This window comes from Limulus polyphemus, unplaced genomic scaffold, assembly GCF_000517525.1.
Source record: "Limulus polyphemus unplaced genomic scaffold, Limulus_polyphemus-2.1.2 Scaffold2870, whole genome shotgun sequence".
In the NCBI taxonomy this organism is placed as follows: domain Eukaryota; kingdom Metazoa; phylum Arthropoda; class Merostomata; order Xiphosura; family Limulidae; genus Limulus; species Limulus polyphemus.
Window position 1 is genome coordinate 14,969 of NW_013668480.1, and position 27,813 is coordinate 42,781.

Genomic DNA, 27,813 nt, shown 5'->3' on the forward strand with positions numbered 1-27,813 from the left:
CACACATCATTACCACAGAAAACATTGGAATAAACACACATCGTTAACACAGAAAACATTGGAATAAACACACATCATTAACACAGAAAACATTGGAATAAACACACATCTTTAATACAGAAAGCACTGTAATAAACACACATCGTTAAAACAGAAAAATTGGAATTAACACAGAAAACACTGGAATAAACACACATCTTTAACACAGAAAAATTGGAATTAACACAGAAAACATTGGAATAAACTCGCATGTTTAACACAGAAAGCACTGAAATAAACTCACATCTTTAACCCATAAAACATCATTATAAACACACATCTTTAACACATAAAACATCATTATAAAGACGTATCTTTAACTTACTTTAATATATTTCAATTTATTTATATTCTACACTCCAGTTTAAAAAAGTATTGTAGTTGTAACATATTAATCCTGGAAATAAATAAAAACAGTGTAAATCTGTACCCAGAAAGAAAATAAGATTTATTACTAACCCATTTTTAAATCTGCTAATTATCATGATTGGACCAAAGGACTCCTCTTTGGCTATGTACATGTGGTCTTCTACATTTGTAAATATTGTTGGTTCAAAGAAAAAGCCTACAATATAAAAACACACACGTATATAATACTTCACTGTTCTCATTAATAAACACCAGAACAAATCATAGCTTTGACTGAGAGTTTGTGAATTTCTATTTGTTTCTAGCTTTCACTCTAGGAATATATATTTCAACTACAGTCAAAATGATGTCTGTACAGAGAAAGTCTCGATGTGACTGTATTGACATAAGAAATTACAAATAAATTTACTTAACGTTAAAAACTTTCACGTAGGCAAATTCCTGCATCTCTTAACATTAAGACCATTTAACAAACATCCTACCTGAACGTTGAAGACGTTTCCCTCCGTACACCAGTGTAGCTCCTTCTTTAACTCCAATCTCACAGTATTCAATCAACTTGTCAAGATGAGCTCTGACAAATTAGAACTTTTTTATTAAAAGTTCATGGAGGTATCGACACACACACACACATATATAACATCCTTGAGAGGTGCCCCTACCTCAAACATTTTATAAGCATCCAATATTAAGATAATTTGATGTTTTGTGAAGAATATGCTGAACTGAATAATTAATCTAAAAATACAATAACAACAACTTTTACAGTAGGCAAGTTCCGATTTTAATTATTCGAATGTTTCGGCCCACATTCTTCTAAAAGTTACTATTATTGTTGTTTTTCAATTATGAAAACTTCATTCAGATCCTCAAGGATATTGATAACTGATGTGATTGAAAGTTTAAAACCAATAAATCATTAATCATTGTTCATTAATCAAAATAATTTTTTTGTAATCAATCAAGCATTTTAGGCTAGAAATAAAGACAGGGACTTGAAGTACAAATACAGTTATCAATACTATAAATCCTATCATGATGAAACAATTGGTAATAACACCTTAAGGTTAGTGTTTTTAATATCTTGTATTTCATATACTAATATGTTTGGTAATGCAAAAAAAAGAACATTTTATTTAATTTTAGAATTTCATTAAAAAGTAAAATCTGAAATATTATATTCAGATAACCATTACAAAAGATTATATTTCAATATCAAGCACTTTACAGTGTCCAAAATTTATATATGTATATGCCTGACGCTTATTACTTGGAAGTTTAAATCGTGGAAAAAAGCTTATAGTTATTATTAAATGTTCAGATGCTTCTGTGTAAAGTTAAGTATTATTTTAATAGTGAAATATTTTATTTGTCTGAAATTACAAAATCTGCACATAAGCTCTAAGTATGAAAGCTTGTAAAAGACTTTTGTCAGTTTAGGGATACTTGGGAGTTTGAAGGAGACTGTTGTCAGTATGAGGGAGACTTGCAAGTTTGAAGGAGACTGTTGTCAGTTTGAGGGAGACTTGCAAGTTTGAAGGAGACTGTTGTCAGTATGAGGGAGACTTGCAAGTTTGAAGAAGACTGTTGTCAGTATGAGAGAGACTTGCAAGTTTGAAGGAGACTGTTGTCAGTTTGAAGGAGACTGTTGTCAGTTTGAAGGAGATTGTTGTCAGTTGGAGAGAGACTTGTGAGTTTGAAGGAGACTGTTGTCAGTTTGAAGGAGACTGTTGTCAGTATGAGGGGGACTTATGAGTTTGAAGGAGACTGTTGTCAGTTGGAGAGAGACTTGCAAGTTTGAAGGAGACTGTTGTCAGTTTGAAGGAGACTGTTGTCAGTTGGAGAGAGACTTGCAAGTTTGAAGGAGAAAGATAAGTTTGCAGAAGACTGCTGTGAGTCCAAAAAAAAAAGAACACTTTGTTTCACACATAACTTTTATGGAAATAAATTCAAGAAACAAATACAATATTTAAAGAGAATAATACAATAAAAACTAACTCAGTTAAAAAAGAAAAAGATAGATTATACTAACTTGTGATTCTGGGGGCCATGCGATGTGGATCGATCCAGTGGATCTCCTATTTTAATTTTCTTAACTTCTTCAACCTTAGAAACAAAAGAAAGTTTTAATGAAATGTATATTTCACATAATCCAACTTTTAAGGAACAAGATTATTTTTAAATCCACTGATACTATAATTTACATACAGTACTTACTGCCATTTGATTTGGTTTAAATTTAATGTGAGTTTCAATGACATTAGTCAACTAATTATAAAAAAATCAAAATAGCATTACCTTAATAAAATGTTTTATTGCGTCTGTTCTTTGTATTAAAAGTTGTTTTTAATATTCTAGAAGCAGAATATTAGACACAATGGTTCTCAAATGTCATTGATTGGGGAGGACCTGATTATATTTTGTTATCTCAGTGGACAATGACAGGGTCTATACTTTCCTTAATTATAAAAATTTTCCTTAGACCACACGAAGGTAGACTACGGACCACTGACAGCAGAGTGAGAACCATAAATTTACAGAATTTTAAACTTTTAATTCCAATGCACGTCAAATCTCACTCAAAAACTAAAATCAAAATTACATCTACAAATTCCTTTAAACCCGATACCTATACTCTATTTGTATTCGTTTAGAAATTAGGAAAACATAGTTAAACAAGTTTTTACCACTCTTTTCACAAATTCATCATGAATGGATTCTTCAAGAAACAACCGACCAGCAGCAATGCAGTTCTCTCCCTTGTTAAAAAACACTCCACCCATCCCCTTAAAGAAAAACAAAAACATTTTATCAAAACCCGCTTTAGGTACAATTTAGTCAGAAAGAAGCTTTGACAACTGTAAGAACAACTCCAAAGCTTAAGATACTTAACATACAAACTGTAAGAACAACTCCAAACCTTAAGATACTTAACATACAAACTGTAAGAACAACTCCAAAGCTTAAGATACTTAACATACAAACTGTAAGAACAACTCCAAACCTTAAGATACTTAACTTACACTCTTTCACCTGACATGACAAAACAAAATAATTTAATAGTTTTGTTTATTTCTTAGCTTATTTATAATGTAATATGACATCTGAATTTCACATTTTATTAACAACTCGGTTCAATTTTACTTCTAAGCCAGGAAAAAACAATTATACCATCAAGACTCTTTGCTTTACTTCAGAATAACTAAAGCAGTATTCAGATTGAAAGAGACAAAATGTTGAAAATTCTTTTACGTAGTAAAAATAAATATAAAACTTATTTAAAGACACAAAAATGTTTATTTACCCCTAGTTTTTGGACTGATGAACATTCAGTCTTTCATTACAGGTTTGAAAGTACTTTCAAACCCCTGATGGACTATTTATCAATCTGAAAGCTAGGAAATAACCCCTGATGGACTATTCATCAATCTGAAAGCTAGGAAATAACCCCTGATGAACTATTCATCAATCTGAAAGCTAGGAAATAATCCCGATGGACTGTTCATCAATCAGAAAGCTGGGAAATTTGTTTGTTTCTTGTTAAGCACAAAGCTGCACAATGGGCTATCTGTTCCCTGCCCACCTTTGTTATCAAAATTTGATTTTTACCATCAGAGGCATCACTAGGCACTAGCACACAGGGCCTGTGCCCCAATTCTATTTGGAAACATCCTGAATCCCCAGTTAGTGTCTTGAAAATTCAGGATAGAAAAACCATGATCAATATCATACTGAAATGCCAAAAAAACCGATGCCTATGGGCCCGAGCCTCTGTTTAGTATGAAAGGTTTTTAAACTTAATGCCAAGCCAACAGAAGCATCTAGAGAATAAATAAACCATTTTGTGTCTTTTTCCAGGCAAAACTCAGAAGCTTCAATCAATCCCAGAACCAACAAATTATTTTTTTTCACTCTTTTTACATCACTTACGAAACTTCAGAAATATACGTCTCATTGTACAACCTCAAATATCATCATTTTAAGATTAAGTAATTTAATATTAACTTATTTTACTTCTATTTCCAGTTGACATTCTTAGATACACGTATATTTTTAAAGTAAATATATAATTTCAGGGTCCACTTTAGTTCTTCCACATTTCTCCTAAGCCTAGCAGTACTTTCAATTATGTTTTAAAATATTAAAAAAAATATTCAAGCTCGTGGACCCTTAGGAAACAGTATATTGTGACGGCTGGTCAAGCACTTTCTTATCAGTTCTTTGTTTTTTAGAAGAGTCAGGTCTAGAAATGTAATTCAGTAAAATATTACAAAAATAAAGGTAGGGTGCGATCGCTAAATAAACACTGGAAATGTGTGATCATATGCAAGTTACATTTTCATTGTTATTTGATGAAGTAAAAAACCTGAATTTACCAATTGCTCGTAATAGGATTTATGACAACAACAGAAAGTAGCATAGAAATCAATCCAGTATCAAAGTTAATTTTGTTTACGTTACAACTGATCGTTACAGTCACAAGTTTTCAACTAAATTATTTTTGTTATAAATAATTTTTCCACAAGATGGATGTTCAAAACTAGCCCTGAAACCCTTGGACATGCTAACCTGCCTCACAGCACGATCCAAGTCACAATCACTAAAGATGATCAGAGGTGATTTTCCGCCTAGTTCTAGTGAAACTTTCTTCAAGTTTGACACGGCACAGCTATTAAAGATAAAAAATTCCCAAGAAGCAAAAAAAACATAAATAAATAACAACCTGATTTTGCCAAATATGAAAAAAATTATAAAGGAGATAAACTTTAAAGCCCATCGGCAAAAACAAAATAAAATGTAAGACCATGAAAACAAATATAAAACTTATGCATAAGCAGTGTGTTTGAATGGTGAATGTGTGTTTTTTATTTACATTTTTTACAATAAAAATTATGCACATGAAAGTCTAACACATATCAATAATACATTTAAAAGGCCATGAAATGTGACACACAAAACTATTAGAAGCTCACTGATATTCTGACTTCTGTTGTTTATTTTGTGCTACAATTAAACAATTTCCTTACCCTTAAAAACCACAATAATTGATTTTAATGAATAGTACTCTGAATTCAGTCTAAACTAACTATAAAGACAATTACTGTTTCCCACAGGTGGAACAATGGTGGGTTTATTCCCCTTTTGCTTTGGGATATAGTATACACATACCATTTACAATAATTAATTCAGAATTTTTTGCCCTCCCATCCTCTCCCCATATTTCAGTCCCAAATTCCACACATGCTTTTTCATACCCTTGTCAACCATGTTGATTTAACTATACAGTACTACAACCCCAATGTTGATTTAACTATACAGTACTACAACCCCAATGTTGATTTAACTATACAGTATTACAACACTAGATGTTGATTTAACTATACAGTATTACAACCCCAATGTTGATTTAACTATACAGTACTACAACCCCAATGTTGATTTAACTATACAGTATTACAACCCCAATGTTGATTTAACTATACAGTATTACAACCCCAATGTTGATTTAACTATACAGTACTACAACACTAGATGTTGATTTAACTATACAGTACTACAACTCCAATGTTGATTTAACTATACAGTACTACAACACTAGATGTTGATTTAACTATACAGTATTACAACCCCAATGTTGATTTAACTATACAGTATTACAACCCCAATGTTGATTTAACTATACAGTATTACAACCCCAATGTTGATTTAACTATACAGTATTACAACACCAGATGTTGATTTAACTATACAGTACTACAACACCAGACGTTGTTTTAACTATACAGTCCTACAACATCAGGCATTGTTTTAACTATACAGTCCTACAACATCAGACGTTGTTTTAACTATACAGTCCTACAACATCACTGTATAGTTAAAACAACGTCTGATGTTGTAGGACTGTATAGTTAAAACAACGTCTGATGTTGTAGGACTGTATAGTTAAAACAACGTCTGATGTTGTAGGACTGTATAGTTAAAACAACGTCTGTATAGTTAAATCAACATCTGGTGTTGTAGGACTGTATAGTTAAATCAACATCTGGTGTTGTAGGACTGTATAGTTAAATCAACATCTGGTGTTGTAGGACTGTATAGTTAAAACAACGTCTGATGTTGTAGGACTGTATAGGTAAAACAACGTCTGATGTTGTAGGACTGTATAGGTAAAACAACGTCTGGTGTTGTAGGCCTACAACACCAGACGTTGTTTTAACTATACAGTCCTACAACACCAGATGTTGTTTTACCTATACAGTCCTACAACACCAGATGTTGTTTTACCTATACAGTCCTACAACACCAGATGTTGATTTAACTATACAGTCCTACAACACCAGACATTGATTTAACTATACAGTACTACAACACCAGACATTGATTTAACTATACAGTACTACAACACCAACTTGGTGCACAGTTACTCAAGAAACAACCTACCTTTTCATGATTTGCATACCGATCGGTGTTGAACCAGTAAAACCTAACTTTCTAACAAGTGGGTGGTCTGCAATAGCCTGTCCACATAAACTTCCTGAAACGAAAGGAAATTTTTATAATCATCAGTCAGTCTCTCTTGTCAAGTTATGAATAACATTTACATTTCATAGATAAGCTTATAAACGACTTACACGAAAAAAAATATTTTCTTACATTTCACAATCAACCTATTGAAATTTCAACAATAAAATACAAACTACCTAGAATGTAATAGTTACATCAAAACTTAAAAGAGGAATTTTACCACTTGTTTACATCAAAATGATTTACATCTCACAGAAAATCAAACTGAGCTGACCTGCTCCAGGTAGTATGTTAATCACTCCAGGAGGGAAACCAGCACGAACTATTAGTTCAGCAAGTTTGAGAGCAGTCAGTGGTGACACCTGGGCAGGTTTTAGAACCACTGTGTTACCAGCAGCAATACAAGCAGCCATCTTCCATGATACCATCATTAAAGGGTAGTTCCAAGGTGTAACAATTCCACAGACACTGAAGAAATGTTTTTGTAAGACGTCAGAGAAAAAACTCACACACAAAAAAAACCAGCTATTCTGAAGCCTATGTAATTACCAAAATCTGGCTATATAAAGCTATGTGATTGCCAGACTCTGGCTACAGTAATATGAATATCGTTATCAAAACACATTTACAGGTAGTCACTAAATCTGGCTATATAAAAATGAAATCTGACTTCAGGTGAATATTAAGATCCATCTCAGATACAATACACCAGTATCTGACTAGAATATTGTCTAGAATACCAGCATGATTGCACTATAGTGAAACGCTTAAGCAGCAGAATTTCTATATTAAATATAAAAACTAGTTACTGAAGCATCACGGGCTAGGTAAGTACGGTGACCAAGTCTTTATAACAAGCCTATAAAAAGTAATCACCTATCTAAGTATTGTAGCTAATACCTTGTAACAATCTATAAAAAGTAAGTTCCTAGATAAGTATGGTGATGAATTTTAACAAGCCTATTTCTACTTGATATTGATTGTTTTTTGATAATATAAAACACAAAATGTTTATCTATTTATATAAGAGTGTAATCTTTTCAACTAAGGACTTGATTAAATTGATTTTCTTTTTCATTATCAAATTATTTATTTTTTCAAATATGAGATTTTAATTAATTTACAAATCCCAAATTGATAAATTATTTCTCTTCAAAGTGGTATCATTTTATAGTGTATATGAAACTTGCATTAGGCCTAGCATGGTTAATGGGCTATTTACTGTTACACCAGTAAAACTTAATCCTTAGTTCCAAACAAAACTTTCACTATAAGCTAAAATTGAGTCAGTATTTCTCACCCAATTGGCTCCTTTTCAGTGAATGTGAGGTTTCGATTAGGCCTAGCATGGTTAATGGGCTATTTAGTGTTACACCAGTAAAACTTAATCCTTAGTTCCAAACAAAACTTTAACTATAAACTAAAATTGAGTCAGTATTTCTCAGCCAATTGGCTCCTTTTTGGTGAATGTGAGGTTTCGATTAGGCCTAGCATGGTTAATGGGCTATTTACTGTTACACCAGTAAAACTTAATCCTTAGTTCCAAACAAAACTTTAACTATAAACTAAAATTGAGTCAGTATTTCTCACCCAATTGGCTCCTTTTTAGTGAATGTGAGGTTTCGATTAGGCCTCGCATGGTTGATGGGAATGGTGGACCCATGGATTTTGTCACACCAGCCTGCAAAATACCTCCAGGTATCAATGGACATTCCTACATGTGTCTTGATAGCAAGAGTATATACAGCACCAGAATCAAGAGTTTCTATTGTCGCAAGTTCCTCCTTGTGTTCTTCCATAAGGTCTGCAAGTCTGAAATACGCACAAAAAATATATATAAATACTTTTAAAGTTCACGATATTAAATTTTTACTATTTCACTCCTAATTAATGTAAAATAAATAAATAAAGAATTAATCCTTTAATTTGTTAATATATATACATAAAATAACCCAGTCATTGATAAGGATGTTAGCAAGATCCTCTGAAAAAAAAGGAGCATGAGGAGTCTGGTTATTTGAATGAAACAAAAACATCTCACCAATTATATAACTAAGGTTCATTTTAAACTAAAATGTAAGCAAGATCTTTTATTTGAAAAATAGTTATTTTATTTTTAACACAATAATATGAGACTCAACTTTAAAAATTAAGAATATATAACTTTCAGAAATATTATAAAACTCTTTATTTTCTATATATCTAAGCCTAAATACCTAACTAGATAGGTGTGCTTTGAAATACTGGTAAAAAACTAATAGTGTAGCCATTGTATTCAAGTTGGAACAAAACTGAGAATGTTATTGAAATGCAAAATATACAGTAGTTGATTTATTTCAAAAACTTTAAATATTTCATCAAATAATGAAGTAAACAAAGTATCACGTGAAAATATATTTTCAGTGTAACCTAATTTGCACATATAAAAATTCAATGTGCAACTTTACTTTATGCTAACAAAAGTAGATACATTGATTGTTTGAGGTTATTCAAAGTTTTTCATAACAATCCTTAACAAAACCTCAGAAGCTTTCATTCTTAACATGTTCATTATGGGTTTCCAGTAAGAAAGTATTTATGTTATTTTAAGCACACTAAATCAAACTGATCTCACATCCGTATAAGTTATGGTGTTAAGCCTATAGGATCAAATAGTGACAGCCATCCCTAACTTTCAACAACCTTGAAAACAGGTACATACTTAAACATAAGACGTCCCCTGTCTCTTGAATTCATTCTGGCCCATTCTCCATCTTCAAATGCAGCCTGTAAAACATTAGTTTTTATATATAAAAGAAATATTTTAGGTAGAAAGAAAAGCATATTTTCATACGTTGAGGAACTTAAATATTAAATTATTGGCATATTTCAGAAACACTATTTCAACCATCTACATATAATTACTAGCATTTTTAAATTGTCAGAAGTAAATAGTTACCATTTATTAGCTGTCATATAAACCCTCTGATCAGATACTTATTAAATGTAGCTAAATAATGTAGTAAAATAATGTAGATAGAGCTGTCAAGTGTGCAAAGGTACATAATCTAGTGTTCATTACCTATTCTTTTCACACTTGACAGCTCTATCTACATTATTTTACTACATTATTTAGCTACATTTATTAGCTGTCATATAAACCCTCTGATCAGATACTTATTATATAGCTAATGAACACTAGATTATGTACCTTTGCACACTTGACAGCTCTGTCTACATCGTCAACTGATGCACTCTCTACTTCACATATCATCTGCACAGGAAAATGTAATATATATAAAAAAGTGATGAAAATTTCTTAACCTCCCAGTATACTCATCTTTTTATAACAGATTACCAACATATGTTAATAAAAAAGGTAACACATTTGTATCATCCAAAAGTCCAATCTGTTTTTTTAAAAACGTACATAAATAAATTATCAAAATCCAGACTTGTCTTGGCATATTGTTTAAAAGGGAAAAGGAGAAAAGCTTCGTGTAAAGTAGTGTCTTTACAGTTTCACAATGCTAAATAACACACAGTTAGTCTTTGCATATTTTCTTCTTAAAGAAGTAGTCCACATGAAATACCTTACAGCAGTAATTCTCAAACTGTAGTACACACAACTGATTGTAGATGGAGCCAATATCTGTGGTACATGAAAAAATTAATGTAAAAAGTATAGAACTTGTAATAAGCCTAATGCAAGATTTCCATGTACATATACACATTACTCTCTTTATTCTAGACTTGTCCTCAACTTCCGTAGAATGACCAGTTTTCTTTCCTTCAAGTTTACAAAAATCGCAACACATTTTTTTCAATTGTGCCAAAAAAAATAATCACATCTTACCCATTAATGGGCAAGTTTTAAGAATATAATTTGGTAATAAGTTAGTCTTTTTTCTTTTAAATTAGGCCTGGGTTTGTACTTTAAAAATATTTCTAAACAAAAGGTGGTATGTGAGCCTGAAAAGTTTCAGAACAACTGCCTTATAGCATGTGTTTAAACATTACTGGAAGAAACATGTGACATGAACATTCCAAGTACTACATTACCTTAATGTAGCATGTTCCCAATAGGTGTTATATTCAACCGGATCCCCTGGTTACAAGTGATAGTTATGTTTTTACATTAGTTTGGAAACTATTTCTTACAAATTAATTACATAAACCATAGTGACAATTAATAAATAGCTTATACCATTGGCACCATTATATTGTATATATATTTTTTGGAGTACCAGGAACTTGTTTAGTAGGCTGCCATGATAACATGAGCTCAGATTTACTACGTGTACACAGACAATAACTTTAAGGTCCTTTATATTGTGTTTATGTTATTGTGCTAAGTGTTTGGACAAACTTGAAAGAAGTTACTCTTTATCATATCATCAACACTTGGTCAGTTATAAATTACTGCTGGGACCACTGTAAGGTCTTTGTTAACTTTTAACAAATTTGAACAAAGCAACTTCAACAAAACTACCAGTTCAAAATATAATACATAACTTTGCTCAGTGCCATACAATCAACTCACAAAAGGAAACAAAAACAGTACTATTAACTTAGAGCCCGTAACTGTTAGTCATGTCTGAACCATTGGTAAAGTTTCAAACTAAATAGACATAACCGAGCTTTACTGTACCAATTATGTAACATCTTAGGTGATTACACGTTATACACTTGATACTTTTTGGGAATTATGGTGTACTACTGATTAGTATGCTTATGTACAGAAATACTTTTCTGTACGAGTGATATGTATGCCTACAGAACAATAAATATAATATTGATCCAGAATATGCCACTTATCCAAGACAGCATTGTGTCTAAATATCATGTCTATGCAGTCATATTACAAAGCAAGTTATGGGTTGTTGAAAATATAGTCCTAACAGCACATCCAAACCTCTTCAGTTGTAGGGTTGATAGATCGAAGTTTTTTGCCACTAGTACAGTCCACAAATTGATTGTTGATGAATAATTGGTGAGGAATGGTCAGTGTCATATTGTTTGCAGAAATCTTGACCTAAAATATGAACAAGACACATATATATGGCATTTATTTTCTTTTAATTTTCAAATGTGAATATTCTTTACAACAAAATTCATGAATGATATTCAGTAAATTGAAAAAAAACATTTTTTTTTTATAATAACTAAAGGTTTTTTTGATCATTTTAAAATTAGATACTGTGTAAGTCTAACAAAACTTTTTAAACAAATGGGAATTTAATGAAATTTCTTGAAGGCTAAATTGTAATTTATTTTCAAAGAAAATCTTGTCTGTTTGTAAAGATAATAAGTATTTTATTTTCTAAAATTCTTTAAAATGACCTTACCTCATCATAAACAAGTGTAGGACCAGACGATTCTCCTCTTTGTTTCAGAACAACTGTTTTTACAAATTCTCCAAATACTGTCGCCATGTAAACATCTTCGTTGTCAAGTTCTACTTTACATTTTTCTTTCACTTCTTCTACTAATCTACGAGAGAAGAAAATACAATTCCCTAATCGAAATCAATAGATGTAGAAAAAACACGACCGACATCTTAACAACAAAGATTGTGTGTGTGAGGTTACCATGTTTGTTTCTTTTTTTTCTCCATTTTTGATGATTTAAATTTTTTCAAAGAACAATGGGTGCAAAAAAATAACAAATGTTTAACTGAATGTGAATTACCAAATTTGATTAAACATTCTTCTCTCAAGCCATATTTATGTAACTGCTTGTTTTTCCAATTCATTAATATCAATCAAAATAACGGTAAAACAAATCGAATATATAACTTAAAACTTATAAACATCCTCTCCAATATTTTTACAGTAAAACGTTTCTCCTCGTTCATTATAAACTAATGTTTTCTTCCTTAAAAAAAAAAGCTGTAAACCTGCGAGTTTTATTTGTATAAAGTAATTTTTGATTAAAGTTCTTAATACTTTCCCAACAAATTATGATTATGTAAAATAAACCACCTTTTTTCCGATTACCACTGAAATACACAGTCAGAAAACATAACATCATAATAACCAAGCAAGTAATAAAACAAAAATTACTGTTCGACAGTGCTACCAACATATCATACTCTACATTGTGGAAAATTTGGTGGTTGGTCCTCAGATAGATGACAGAAAGTAAAGCAACTGCATGGTAAGAACATCACCTAATTTTATTTGGCAGGCCGTACCAGGGTAACACTGAATGATGAAGTTGGCCACTTACAAGAAAAGCCCCTGTACCAATTCCAGTACAACTTTACTGGCAAGTTATCAACCTCCTAGATACTATATACTAGTAACGTGAAAATGGCAACCACGGAAGGTCTTCATCGACAGTCAGAGGAAACATAATTGATGCAGAATAAAGTACCATATGGTGTTGTTAGGAAAAACAAAAGATGAAGAACTGATAGTACATCATAAAGACAGAAGATCAATGGTAACATCATTAAACTGTCTTCTCCCACCTATGAGACAACTGCTCTACACATGAGGGACTGTTATCTAGTACTCAACTAACTGGTCTATACACGAGGGGTGAATACAACCCCTTGGACTGTCATCTAGTTCTCAACTAACTGGTCTACACACGAGGGATGGATACAACCCCTTGGACTGTCATCTACTCAACTAACTGGTCTACACATGAGGGGTGAATACAACCCTTTGGACTGTCATCGAGTACTCAACTAACTGGTCTACACACGAGGGGTGAATACAACCCCTTGGACTGTCATCTAGCACTCAACTAACTGGCCTACACATAAGGGGTGAATACAACCCCCTTGGACTGTCATCTAGTACTTAACTAACTTATTCACAAAGTGTTGAGTGATACAGAAAAGTATTATATATGTAGCCGCACTCACACAATACTGGGACTGTAACAACTAGTTAAGGTATACTCCAGTTAAAATAAAAGTATGAAACTACCAAAAATTGTTTACAATTGTGCAACCAAAGTATAATCAAGCAACCATTTCTTTAGTGCATAACTGAGTTAACAGAGAATAACAAAACAATTAAACTTTGATGTCACAAAACTAGCAAAATGGCTAAACTTTAATGTCACAAAACTTACAAAGCAGTTAAACTCTAATGTCACAAAACAGTTAAGCTTTAATGTCATGAAACAAACACAACAGCTAAACTCTAACATCACGAAACTAACACAACAGCTAAACTCTAGCATCATGAAACTAACACAACATTTAAACTCTACTGTTATGAAATTAACAAAACAGTTAAACCAATGTTGTGAAACTAACAACACAATTAAACTCTAATGTCACAAAACTTACAAAATAGTTAAACTCTAATCTCAGGACACTAATACAACAGTTAAACTCTAATGTCATGAAACGAACAAAGCAGTTAAACTCTAAATGTCACAAAAGTAACATAGTAGTTAAATTCTAATGTCATGAAACTAACAAAACAATTAAATTCTTATGTGAAATGAAAACTCTGTTATATGACAACAATGGCATACTGATGTTTGATGGTGCCCTGTGTGACATGTAAATTTGGCACCCCCAACCCGTTAGTTCATTTTGTTAGTCAATCAATCAACTGGTGCCTCCTTCGAGTTGGTGCCCTGTGTAAACACACTATCCACAGTAATATTGAATAACGTCAATTCTATCAATTGAAATAACATAAGCCAACTACAACATGGATCTTGATTTTAAAAAACTCACAAGAGCATTTATATGTTCCTTGAGAAATTAGCTTTGCACTTTCTGCAAGAAAAAGCCTTGCCTTCTTTTACACCGTCAAAAGTCAATCTTCCACATTTTCAAGTTAATAATTAGTGAAAAGAAACATGTTTCATAAATAGAGCAAAGAAATGCCAGTTTGGTTTCACATAACGGAAACAAACTATAATAAACGTTTATATTTAATTATTTCATTCTTTGAAGGAAAAAAAACAAAAAGTGTAATTTATGTATCAAACCTCTTGGCTTTGACAAAACAAGTACGCTGCACTCTTGTGAAAATTGACCTTGTGGTAATGCAACTTATACCTACTTAAAAAAGCATAATGAAATGTAAATTTATTTGAATAAAATTAACTATTAATTAACTGAATCAAAAAATTAGGTAAAAAATAAAAGAGATTTGAAGGAATAAAAGACAGAAACAAGTTACTTTAGAGAAGAATCGAAGAAAAGTAATTGTACCATGGCATTATGTAAAAACTAACACAGATTTGCAGGAATAATGAAATAAAATTAGTTACTTAACTTTAGAAGAGACTCAGAGGAACAACTGCTTATTTAACAAAATTCTGAAAAAAACTCTTTAACATTATTCATTAATCCTCATCTTTCAAACAAATTAACATAATAAATAGATGGTCCAGTTAATAACTCACAACAAAGTAATTATTGTCCATTCAACAAAAATCTTTAGGTGATATTTATTTCACCTAAGAAACCTATAAACGCAAAACTAATTCTTCAAACTATTTTTAACTGTTACCTTGCCACGTCCATTGACCCGGCTCCACTTTTGAAAAAGTCAGTCTCCTCGGAAACTCCAATGTTGAGGATGCCAGCCCATATTGTCTAATATTGTTGATAGAAGGTAAAAAGTTTCACACGTAAATGTAACTTGAACTGAAGTGTAGTAATATTGTAAAGTCACTAATATGCTAACGTACAATCACTTGGCTCAATGATTATAAAATTATTTTCAGTATCAACTTGCCATAATTAGTTTTGTTCACCAGATTCTACAAGTCATTAACACAGTTGTTATTCACCAGATTCTACAAGTCATTAACACAGTTGTTATTCACCAGATTCTACAAGTCATTAGCTAGTTTTGTTCACCAGATTCTACAAGTCATTAGCTAGTTTTGTTCACCAGATTCTACAAGTCATTAGCTAGTTTTGTTCACCAGATTCTACAAGTTATTAGCTAGTTTTGTTCACCAGATTCTACAAGTCATTAGCTAGTTTTGTTCACCAGATTCTACAAGTTATTAGCTAGTTTTGTTCACCAGATTCTACAAGTTATTAGCTAGTTTTGTTCACCAGATTCTACAAGTTATTAGCTAGTTTTGTTCACCAGATTCTACAAGTTATTAGCTAGTTTTGTTCATCAGATTCTACAAGCTATTAGCTAGTTTTGTTCATCAGATTCTACAAGTTATTAGCTAGTTTTGTACAAGTACAAAGTAGTTGTTGATGAAAATCAGATGGATATTCATAAGAATAAGTATATATCGTAAAAAACTTGTATCTGAAAAGCATATATTGCTTTGAATAAGGTCTTTATTTATTAACTCTAAACATTTAAAGTTAAAAAAAACATTAAAAATAAAACCACCTTTTCAAATAACCCTATATGATAATAATAATCTCAAGCTATAGACTAGTGCAAATTTCGCATGCTCATAAAATTGTGAAAACAAATATGCTTAAACCTAATTTGAAAATATTACCTAACAAAAAAAAACATTTTAAATAAAATCAAAGATTTATCTAGCATAAGACAAACCTGGAGAGTCTCCGCAAGTGTTTTTTCTTCTTCGGTAAGTTCAATATCTTCTTTGGAATCATCAGTCTCTCCATACTTAGAAGCTTTAAACATCCTTCCATCTTCAGTTGCAAGTGTCTGAACGTTAACCTGGTGTAAAATAAGAAGAGAAATAGTCCTAAGTTAGCAAGCAGAAGGAAAGCATTAGTAGAGCAACAAACTAACAAAATTCTTAAGTTTTACTCCATCCCACTAGTTTTGACCAAGAATCAACATTTTTATTAATGAACAATGTCAAACTTGTGTGTTCAGCTGAAATCATTGACTGTTCTGTGGTACATGGAATTCATACTATTGACATCATGTAATACTAATTCCAACATATTAATCATTAAATAACGTAATTAAGAAGCTCAGTACAGTTTGCGAGTACAACTTCACAGATCTTTTCCTGTAGTTTGAAACTGATGGTGTTATTGATACTACTTTCTACCAGAAAATAAATCTTAAAAAGATGATATTTCTAATCTTATGTTTCTGAAGTACTGGACAACATCCTTCCAAGCAACTGGACTGGCTAGGTGAGACAACTAACCAAAGTACAACACTCTCTAGACTAATGCCACTAAACTTCCAGTTGTAAGAACACATCATCTACAGTTCGCACCCATGAGATCACTACCCAGGGTACTACACTCTCTAGACTAATGCCAATAAACTTCTGGTTGTCAGAACACATCACATCTACAGTTCACACCCATGAGACCACTACCAATGACACCACACTCTCTAGACTAATGCCAATAAACATCTGGTTGTAAGAACACATCACATCTACAGTTCACACCCATGAGACCACTGCCAAGGACACCACACTCTATAAACTAATGCCACTAAACTTCCAGTTATCAGAACACATGACATCTACAGTTCACACCCATGAGACCACTACCCAGGGTACCACACTCTCTAGACTAATGCCACTAAACTTCTGGTTGTGAGAACACATAACATCTACAGTTCACACCCATGATACCACTACCGACAGTACCACACTCTCTAGACTAATGCCAATAAACTTCTGGTTGTGAGAACACATCACATCACACACTCATGAGACCACTACCCACTATGCTTCCTAATCCCAAGGATTATGCCAGAAAAACAACTGATACAACTGTAGATTAAATGCTTCTCAAAAAAAACAGATGCCTGAAGAAGAATGAATGCTGAAGAAGAGTGAAAATGCTGCAGAAATGTAACAAATTCAGCGTAAATTAAAACCCAACATATACTTTATTACATTTCTATGTTTCTTCTTTAAAAACTTATTACAATTTAATATATGTACAACCATTTGTAAACATTCTGTATCAGCACAAACCATAGTTCACACTAAATTGTTCAGATCAATTTCAAGCACTTTTCAAGAACTTTCCAAGCACTCTCAGAATGTTTTTCAAGCACTATGTGGAAGTTAAAATCTACATCAAAATCAATCGGATTACGCTGAAAATTTATAAACTTCCTATGAAATTGTTCAACATATGAATGTAGACTAAAAATAAAGGAAAGATTTTGTTTATTGTATTCAACTCCACAACATACGTTGAAGTTAGATATATCAATATATATTCTGCTATTATAATATTTTCAAGTGCTTTTCAAAAAAAAATGGCCCCTTTTCAAGCTCTTGAAATTCCATTCTCAATTTCAAGCACTTACAGGGATGCATATGCAACCCGACAACCTGTATCATACCAAGCCCAGCCGAGAATAATATCAACAACCAAGCAAAGCAAGTAGCAGAAATCGCCACCTAGTGGTCTTACACAGCCCTAAGAATAGAAGATAATTTTGTCGGTTATGCTCTTTGCCCGAATTTAAAACAAACCATATCCAGTTGGAGTTAACTTCTTAACAGTGCATCCCCAATTGATTACACAGACAAATATGCAAGCTGGTTAGATTTGGTTTGTTATGAATTTTGCACAAAGCTACACGAGGGCTATCTGCGCTAGCCATCCCTAATTCAGCAGTGATAGACTAGAGGGACGGCAGCTAGTCATCACCACCCACCTTCAACTCTTGGGCTACTCTTTTACCAACGAATAGTGGGATTGACCATCACTTAATGCCCTCATGGCTGAAAGAGCGAGCATGTTTGGTATGACAAGGATACAAACCCCCGATATGCAGATTGCGAGTCGAGCGCCCTTACCACCTGGCCATGCCGGGCCCGTATGCAAGCTGAACACAAAAGCATAAACTTAATAATTAACTTTAAAAGATACAATACAGAGCTAAAGAAAATCTACAAATTACAACAAATATTTAAATAAATAAAAATATAGAGCAACGTGCAGTTATTCCTTAGTTATATATTCATCATGCAACAAGTTGATAACAGTTTTGTATTCATCATTCAACAAGTCAATAACAGTTTTGTATTCAACATTCAACAAGCCAATAATAGTTTTGTATTCATCATTCAACAAGTCAGTAACAGTTTTGTATTCAACATTCAACAAGCCAATAATAGTTTTTGTATTCATCATTCAACAAGTCGATAATAGTTTTGTATTCATCATTCAACAAGTCGATAATAGTTTTGTATTCATCATTCAACAAGTCGATAATAGTTTTGTATTCATCATTCAACAAGACAATAATATTTCTGTATTAATCATTCAACAAGACAATGCCGAGTTCTGTATTAATTACTTAACAAGCTAAGAATGTCCTGATAATTTTTTAATTAAGTACTCTTACCAATTTCTGATCGTTTCCATATAAAAGAAGGCCATCTTGATGAACAATAGCAGGTTGGCTCATTCCTTCTATCGATACCCGTTTACCACTTGGTACTGGTTCTGTCCACATCCGTGACCCATACAACCTTACAAACTAACAAACAAAAAACAACTGAGATATAACATTAACTTACTTTAATTTTTAATAAATGACAGTATTAATTCTGGGGCAAGGATTTCAACATCAAGTTTGTATTTTCTAAACTACTGCATAGGATTGGTTGAGTATAATTAACGCTAAGTAAATAAAGGATTTATTGCATAAAATGTTATCTTTTCTGTAATACACACATCACGATGGCCATAAAAGTTGAAGCTTCCACAAGTCATACTCACATTTAGCATCCACAGCTTTAACAATTAACATAGATTACAGGGATACTTTATTTCCACCTTCGTACAACACAAAAAATACCACTTCTACATTTACACGTCACAGAGAAGACTAAATATCTGATAATGTTCACAATAATTCACAAAAACATTAATAAAAGTGGTAAAAAGTTAATTAAACAGGCGTAACTGTGTTCACAAGACATACTCAAATATTCAATAACTGATAAAAAATTTAAATATTCATTGTCTTAAGTTTTTATAATACTGAAAACGTTTTCATACGGTTCCATCAATGTAAGTCCACGCTCCTGGGATTTTGTCCATTCCTCGAATGAAGTTATGCAACTGTTCACCGGTTAACTGATCAAAGTGTATCTGCAAGATAGTAAAAGAAGTAAATATGAGGATTCTCTCCGGCAATAAAAGTCTTTGCTCAAAGATACAAGAAGACTATCCCTAATTTTGAGCTGATAGACTAGAGGGAAGGCAACTAGATAACAATAACACTCCTAACTCATAAGTTACTCAAATCAAACAGGATGATCTGATCTTCAATCTTATAACACATCCACAGCCTAAAGGACCAGAGCAGAATTTTTCAGTGACAGGACATGAACACAAAAGTCTCAAGTTCTCAGTCTGGAACGTTAATCACTAAGCCTAAGATTAATAGCAAAACTGTTTAATTACTGGCAGGATTGGAACCGAGTAAAGAGGAAAATTCCACCCCACTTCAACAGGAATATCTTGTAATACTGATTCAGCATGCGATCTTAAGTAAATCTCTCTACATATTATCCAAAAATGTCAAATCCCACCAGCAACTCTGATAACAACTGTAAAAAAACGTGTATTAAACTAAAGTTAACATCTTCCGACAGATAATTACCTCCTCTCACAAAATAGCTTTTCTCTGTTAGTACTGCCCTCTACTGGCACAAATTTTCCACACTCACCATAAGCCTTCCACTTCTACATATCCACATGCAAGTGATTATGCAGTAGCTCTCCACCAATAGCAGTGTGACACAACTCCTATCCTAACCAGCGCCCTCTCCACATTTGCACACGTTAATCACTTCTGATTGGCGACAATACTATACTGGTGTGCTTGTTTTTGCTCACAAATTTGTCAACGTTTTCCTTTATGCTACAGACTTAGTTTTTCTTTACTTTGTTTCTGTTATTTCTTTATTTACAGTGGCTAGTGTATTGTGGATCCTACTCTGTGGTGAGTGGTGTCCGACCAGGCATACTTGTTTTTTGAAAATCCGCACTGTACATCCTGTGACCATGCTCGATGTCAATTACATTGCAGTTCTTCCTATCGCGGACATGATGTACAATTCCAGGTGGTGCCAGGTGTTGGTTGTGTGTGTGTCTCTGTTCAATTGTCATCTATGCCAAAACAATTGTGTTGCAGGATTAGGTTACGAACACCAACACCATAGAGATGGGGTGTTCCATAGGATTGCTAGCAGTTCTCTCTCTAGTGGTCTTTTGCTTCATAGATATGATAGAAGGCTAGTGGCAAACATTGAAAATTTACACCGATAGATATTTTGTGAGAAAAGGTTAGATATCGTATCAAACTATACATTCATATATTTCTAAATCTCTTGAAGTTTTGTTGAAAACTCTGAAAACGAAATCAGAAACATAAAACGAGGCAAAAGTATCATCAATAATCTATTTTTATAATCTTTGACAAAAAACATTTTTACACCAAAACATTAAGCACAGTTAATTTCACACAAAAGGTACAATTTTTCAAAAATATTTTGTGGTTGGCTTTGTCTTTATATCTTAAATTTAATTTTTCCCAATACCTGGCATAGTTCTTTCTTGCTTAGAGAAGGATCATAGGTGGCACCTTCCTCTGGCTGCGTTTCTTTGGGTGCTGTTCCATTGGCTATCATGTCAACAGCTTCTGCCTGAAGGTGTTAGATACGATAGATACAAAACAATTATATAACTGTAAACACCAATTTACCTTGAAAAAAAATTGAAAATCACTAATTCGTTGTTGACAAAACCAAAATCTTTTCAGTTGTTTATGTACTGAACATAGCTTCATGCGAAGACATGTGTAAAACATTAAAGACTTCTTACTCTTGTGTGCTAGCTTTTCTTCAAATAAAGTGTGTACCTGTTACAAACACATGTTACCTAGGCCTTATCTATATTACTAAGTATTATCTAGGTAGCTGTTGAAAACACGTTATATTTGCTACATATTCTTTATATGTGTTGCTATTGATATTTAGGAAGGTCACTCCTTGTTATCTTGAGATGTTTATCTGACTTTGGACTTTCTTTCATGAATCTGTGAAGTTTGCCACATTTCATCATTTTCTATAATATTAAACTTCAATAGCGGTAATACAGAACTATGTTTAAATAAGGACATAAAACATGGACCCTAATCAAATATTAAAACCAGGAAAAATTATTTAAGCTAAAAAATACTAGAAACCATCAGTACTTGGTGAAACTCCATAATTACAGAATTGAGGAAACAAGACAGCTGTACGTTGCACAACTACATGATTTATTACGACCATGGTTTCGCCAGTCTGTACCTAATGATGCCTTTACTGACAAGACCATGGTTTCACCAGTCTGTACCTAATGATGCCTTTACTGACAAGACCATGGTCATAATAAATCATGTATTTGTGAAACGTACAATAGTGATTTTTCCTCAATTCTAAAAAAATGTTACATTTGTTTTCAAGATAAGAAAAGAGAGATCAAAAATATGATGAATTTATTAATGTCCTGCTTACCGTTTTGTAAACATGATTTGAAACATACTATCCATGAAGGGCAACAACTAAATATAGTAATGAATTAAACACTCAGGGGAAGAAAAGTATACTTCTACTGATTAGAGGTTTTAGTACTGATTACACAAATGGAAGAGAAGTATACTTCTACTAGATAAACGTTTAATAATCATTATTTATATGGAAGAGAAGTATACGTTTATCTACTAGAAGTTGACTTCTCTTCCATATAAATAATGATTATTAAACGTTTATCTACTAGAAGTTGACTTCTCTTAAAGAGAAGTCAACTTCTAGTAGATAAACGTTTAATAATCATTATTTATATGGAAGAGAAGTCAACTTCTAGTAGATAAACGTTTTAGTATTGATTATTTATATGGAAGAGAAGTCAACTTCTAGTAGATAAACGTTTTAGTATTGATTATTTATATGGAAGAGAAGCCTACTTCTACTGGATAAACGTTTCATTAATGATTATTCATATGGAAGAGAAGTCAACTTCTAGTAGATAAACGTTTTAGTATTGATTATTTATATGGAAGAGAAGTCAACTTCTAGTAGATAAACGTTTTAGTAATGATTATTTATATGGAAAAGAAGTCAACTTCTACTGGATAAACGTTTCATTAATGATTAATCAAATTGAAGAGAAGCCTAATTCTACTTGCTAGAGGTTTTAGTATTGAAAATTAATCTCAGCACAATGATTTATCTAGTTCTTGGGAGCAAAGTATAATAAAAGGGTGCATACACAGAAAACTAAACAGAAATAGACTCAAACATCAATCTTTACATTCTTCTCTTTTATTTTGATACCATTAGTGTCTTTATGATATTATTAGACTGATATGTAGACACATACGATAACTTCATCAACAAATGTGTCACTGTGATACAAACCATGGCTTTAATTCCCTCAGGGTACATGAATCTGTTGTATAAACTATCCACAGTATCGTCAGGGAGAACCTCACACTCTCGCTGTAACAGTAAAGGCCCTGTATCCAAACCATCATCTGCCCAGAATACAGAAAGCCCTGCTTTTTTGTCTCCTTGGATAAGTGTCCTGAAAAAAAAAATTATAAACAATTATGAAAAATCTTCATTATAAACCTGAGTTATTCATTCTCAACTACAACTTTAACTCAAAATTTGACAACCTTATGCAATGAATTTCTTCCAAATGTATTAGATAACAAGAAAAAACATGGCAGCACTCGTAAGTTGAGTTGGATTTATTTAACACTCCACATAATCACCTTACAGATTAACTGTTTTACTTATCACTCATTTCTCAGGTTAACTGCAGTTAATACTTTATGTTGGATTGGTCTGTAATTATTTTATAAAGTTTTTGCAAGTATATTATTTAAGTCCCTACTTATTTACAAAGAATAAAATTTGAAATTCATAGTGAAACTTCTGCAATCACAAGTGATCACTGCGATAATAATTATCCAGGAATTATTAAGATTTATTAAAGAGAAACATACTACCCATTTATCTAAAAACAGTAATTAAATTCAATAAACCAGTAACAATCTAATTCACACGACTGGGTTGTACGTGTTTAGGGCTAATACAAAGACTATTGAAGTATGTCCTTTGTATTAGTTAATGATCTTTGATTATAACAAGTGCATGTTATGCATTTAGATCATCACAGTTTGGGTCCCACATTTAATATAGAAGGAAACCAACACAAAAGCATGCCTGCTTTTACTTAAAACTATATCTCAACTATCATGTATCTCTCCATATGATACTCTTATGAGGCTGTTAAAACATCATGTTACATAGTCTACATGGTAACATCATGCTTTCCCTGAGTGACTTGTGCCACCTACGTGACTGGTGATTCCCATTAGAAAATAAAGGAGGTTGTAACCTTGAGATATCATCTGACCAATCATTGGCGAAAACTGCTCTCTACTTTCATACACAAGTACAACTTTACAGCTATTTTCTCCCCATGAACAGGCGATGTGTTACCTCTGGGGGATGACACAGAACAACAGATAGTTAGAGTGAAGGTAACAACTTTCTTGACCATATGTTATGTAAAAACTGCAACTACACCTGAATAACTGACAAAAATTCTACGTTTGCATGGTATGTCTGCAAACCAAAATAGTAACAGCTCACCAGTTAACATACAGAGACAACTCCCCAGTTAACATACAGTAACAGCTCACCAGTTAACATACAGCAACAGCTCATCAGTTAAGGTACATGTACAGGTCAACAATTAATGTACAGTAACAGCTCACCAGTTAATGTGCAATTACTGGTCAACAGTTAACATACAGCAACAGGTCAAAAGTTAAGGTACAGTTACAGGTCAACAGTTAATGTAAAGTAACAGCTTGCGAGTTAATGTACAGTAACAGTTCATGACTTAGTGTACAGTAACAGTTTGTGAGCTAGTGTACATAAACTGACTACATTTCCCTGTAAATTAACTGGTGAGCTGTTAGTGTACAGTGACAACTCTTCAGTTAAGGTGTAGTCACTACTTCAAGTACAGTAACAGCTCACCTATTATGTACAGTGACACCAGTTAACGTACAGTAACAACTCATCAGTTATGTATAGTAACAACTCACCAGTTAATGTACAGTAACAGGTCACCAGTTAATGTACAGTTACAGGTCTCCAGTTAATGTACAGTTACAGTCTCCAGTTAATGTACAGTTAAAAGTCTCCAGTTAATGTACAGTGACACATCACCAGTTAATGTACAGTTAAAAGTCTCCAGTTAATGTACAGTGACACATCACCAGTTAATGTACAGTAACAGCTCACCAGTTATGTACAGTAACAGCTCACCAGTTAATGTACAGTAACAGCTCACCAGTTATGTACAGTAACAGCTCACCAGTTAATGTACAGTAACAGCTCACCAGTTAATGTACAGTAACAGCTCACCAGTTAATGTACAGTAACAGCTCACCAGTTAATGTACAGTGACACATCACCAGTTAATGTACAGTAACAACTCACCAGTTATGTATAGAAACAACTCACCAGTTAATGGATGATACACCTCTGTGGCGAGGAAGAAGGGAAGGATGATAAATTATTGATTGATACTTTGGATGATTAATTACTTCCATTGGAATAAACTGTGAACAGAATGGTAGGACATTTAATTCAGCATCTACCGACTTGTACTGTTCGACAACTTCTGGTATGGCCTGACCTTTCTGTCGCCAGCGAGGAAACTTGAAAACCTTCACCCCATCTTCTTTAGCAATGGTAGCTGAAACAATTTTAAATCTGAATCTATAAAACTGTTTAGTAAACGAAATATTAACATTTATTGTAATCATTAACAAAATTTTTTCATATCTATTAAATTCTCAAGAGTAATAAGATGAAAGAAAAAGTTTCCCCGAAAACACACCATCACCTTACCAAACATTAATTAAGGTTAATGTTTAGTAAACATATATATCTGGTCCTTAATGTAATGATCCATTTCTATGAATACCTGTACAAAAGTGTCCTTAATATAAGCAAAAAAAAAGGTCTACAAAGACTTCATAACATACCCTGTTGGCACCATACAGCATCTAATGCTTTCCCCTAACCCTTTACCAACATGATGCTGTAACCCATATTCTCATTATTACTAAAGAAGAATACAAGATTAGTGTATATCTAAACACACACTGAGATTTATTATGTTATTCCAATTTTTTATTATAGTGCAACTATTGTGATAGAATAACTTTATACAAAGGTCAAGGATGTCCACCTCTTAGGGTCGAGAGAGAGGTCATCAGTCAAATTATAATTACATTTCTACTTGAGAACAGCAGTGGCTTCAAAATATTAACACAAATTATTATTGTTTATAAATCACTGTGTGTACTGGGCAGGGGTACTGCTCTCGTTATGTATTATTGTTTATAAATCACTGTGTGTACTGGGCAGGGGTACTGCTCTCGTTATGTATTATTGTTTATAAATCACTGTGTACTGCTCTCGTTATGTATGATATGTGAATTCCATATTAATCGCTTGATGAAGACGGTCACAGAAACCACATTTTCCATATTAATCGCTTGATGAAGACGGTCACAGAAACCACATTTTCCATATTAATCGCTTGATGAAGACGGTCACAGAAACCACATTTTCCATATTAATCGCTTGATGAAGACGGTCACAGAAACCACATTCCATATTAATCGCTTGATGAAGACGGTCACAGAAACCACATTTTCCATATTAATCGCTTGATGAAGACGGTCACAGAAACCACATTTTCCATATTAATCGCTTGATGAAGACGGTCACAGAAACCACATTTTCCATATTAATCGCTTGATGAAGACGGTCACAGAAACCACAGTACAGTGGAATCTAGTGTATGTTTAATAATGATTGATAGAGGGATGATTCTACAGTAACAAAGAAGCTGTTTATTGTATTTAGTCATTCTATTTCAGTATTTGGTTAATTATTCAGTTGTGTTGGAGAACGAGAACTGTGTTGCCTTACCCGCAGGATCCTCCCTATTCCCCTTGTCAGGAATTGTAAAGACAGCAACGATTTCATGCCCATTTTGCTTCAGTAACTTGTACACCTCACCTGCAAACATGCTTTGTCCAATGATAGCAATCTTCATGTTTGCTACTTAAAGAAGAAGGCTGAAAGAAACAGAACTATGTATGGATAAAAAATATTTATTATAATTCCTTTGAAAAACTTGTTACTTTTAACCAAAGTTCTTAAAATAATTTGTTCTTTACCTGCAAGTTTACGTAAAATAAACAAGTACATACATTCAAGAAACCTATCCCGTTCATACCACAAGCAATTTGGTGTGATGAGAGCTTTACTAATGTAAACAGAACAAAAGGAAGTTTGTTTTTCTGCAATGGTAACAAATAACATATAGCCAACTAGACACTGTTTGGTCCTTCAAGGGTGTTCTTGCATGTCCACCTTTGCAAAAAATAAAAATTTAAACCATATGTTAAAATGGGATTTTCGACCTTTAAAGGATGCTGATGGGAATATTTCTTTGAAGACTATCACATGACTAAGCTTTTAACTATTTTCTTCTGTTTTTAGAAAAGGATAATATAACAGCAATATTCCTGAATCTTAAACATCCTATGGAATTGAGTTGAATGATGTAAATAATAATCTCCATGTGGTAAGTAGAAACATCAAGAGATTAAAGTTACATAAAACACCAGGGCCAGACAAGGTTTTCCCAAGGGTTTTAAAGGACATCAAAGATCAGATATGTGGGGAGATGTATGAGGATTGGAATGTTGCTTATTTTACTCCCATTTTTAACCAAACATGGAGTAAACTGGAACAACCCCATTTTGCAGAAGAGATGCTGACTGTGATTCTAAATTGACTACATGTATCTACAAAAAATGTGACAAGCTTTTAGTAAACTGGAGGAGTCTGTTGTACATAAAAAAGTAAAATGTGTTATAA

General features: G+C 32.8%; 1 protein-coding gene across 4 annotated transcripts in view; it reads right to left on the reverse strand.

Annotated features, from left to right (window-relative positions):
- Positions 1 to 27,813, reverse strand: part of LOC106468095 (cytosolic 10-formyltetrahydrofolate dehydrogenase-like) — a 38,616-nt gene that overhangs the window by 4,649 nt on the left and 6,154 nt on the right. For all 4 annotated transcript variants that reach the window (XM_013928501.2, XM_013928500.2, XM_022396397.1 and 1 more), the window contains 20 exons: positions 26,857 to 27,005; positions 25,375 to 25,609; positions 23,248 to 23,413; positions 21,385 to 21,489; positions 19,838 to 19,930; positions 19,179 to 19,313; positions 16,428 to 16,556; positions 15,405 to 15,490; positions 12,261 to 12,405; positions 11,828 to 11,947; positions 10,124 to 10,186; positions 9,635 to 9,699; positions 8,524 to 8,745; positions 7,208 to 7,401; positions 6,850 to 6,943; positions 4,978 to 5,077; positions 3,096 to 3,194; positions 2,441 to 2,514; positions 891 to 982; positions 499 to 604 (listed from right to left, as the gene is read on the reverse strand). In XM_013928501.2, the coding sequence (XP_013783955.1) occupies positions 499 to 604; positions 891 to 982; positions 2,441 to 2,514; positions 3,096 to 3,194; positions 4,978 to 5,077; positions 6,850 to 6,943; positions 7,208 to 7,401; positions 8,524 to 8,745; positions 9,635 to 9,699; positions 10,124 to 10,186; positions 11,828 to 11,947; positions 12,261 to 12,405; positions 15,405 to 15,490; positions 16,428 to 16,556; positions 19,179 to 19,313; positions 19,838 to 19,930; positions 21,385 to 21,489; positions 23,248 to 23,413; positions 25,375 to 25,609; positions 26,857 to 26,983 (2,450 nt within the window). In that variant the 5' untranslated portion in view covers positions 26,984 to 27,005. The remainder of the gene's footprint in view (positions 1 to 498; positions 605 to 890; positions 983 to 2,440; positions 2,515 to 3,095; positions 3,195 to 4,977; positions 5,078 to 6,849; positions 6,944 to 7,207; positions 7,402 to 8,523; positions 8,746 to 9,634; positions 9,700 to 10,123; positions 10,187 to 11,827; positions 11,948 to 12,260; positions 12,406 to 15,404; positions 15,491 to 16,427; positions 16,557 to 19,178; positions 19,314 to 19,837; positions 19,931 to 21,384; positions 21,490 to 23,247; positions 23,414 to 25,374; positions 25,610 to 26,856; positions 27,006 to 27,813) is intronic.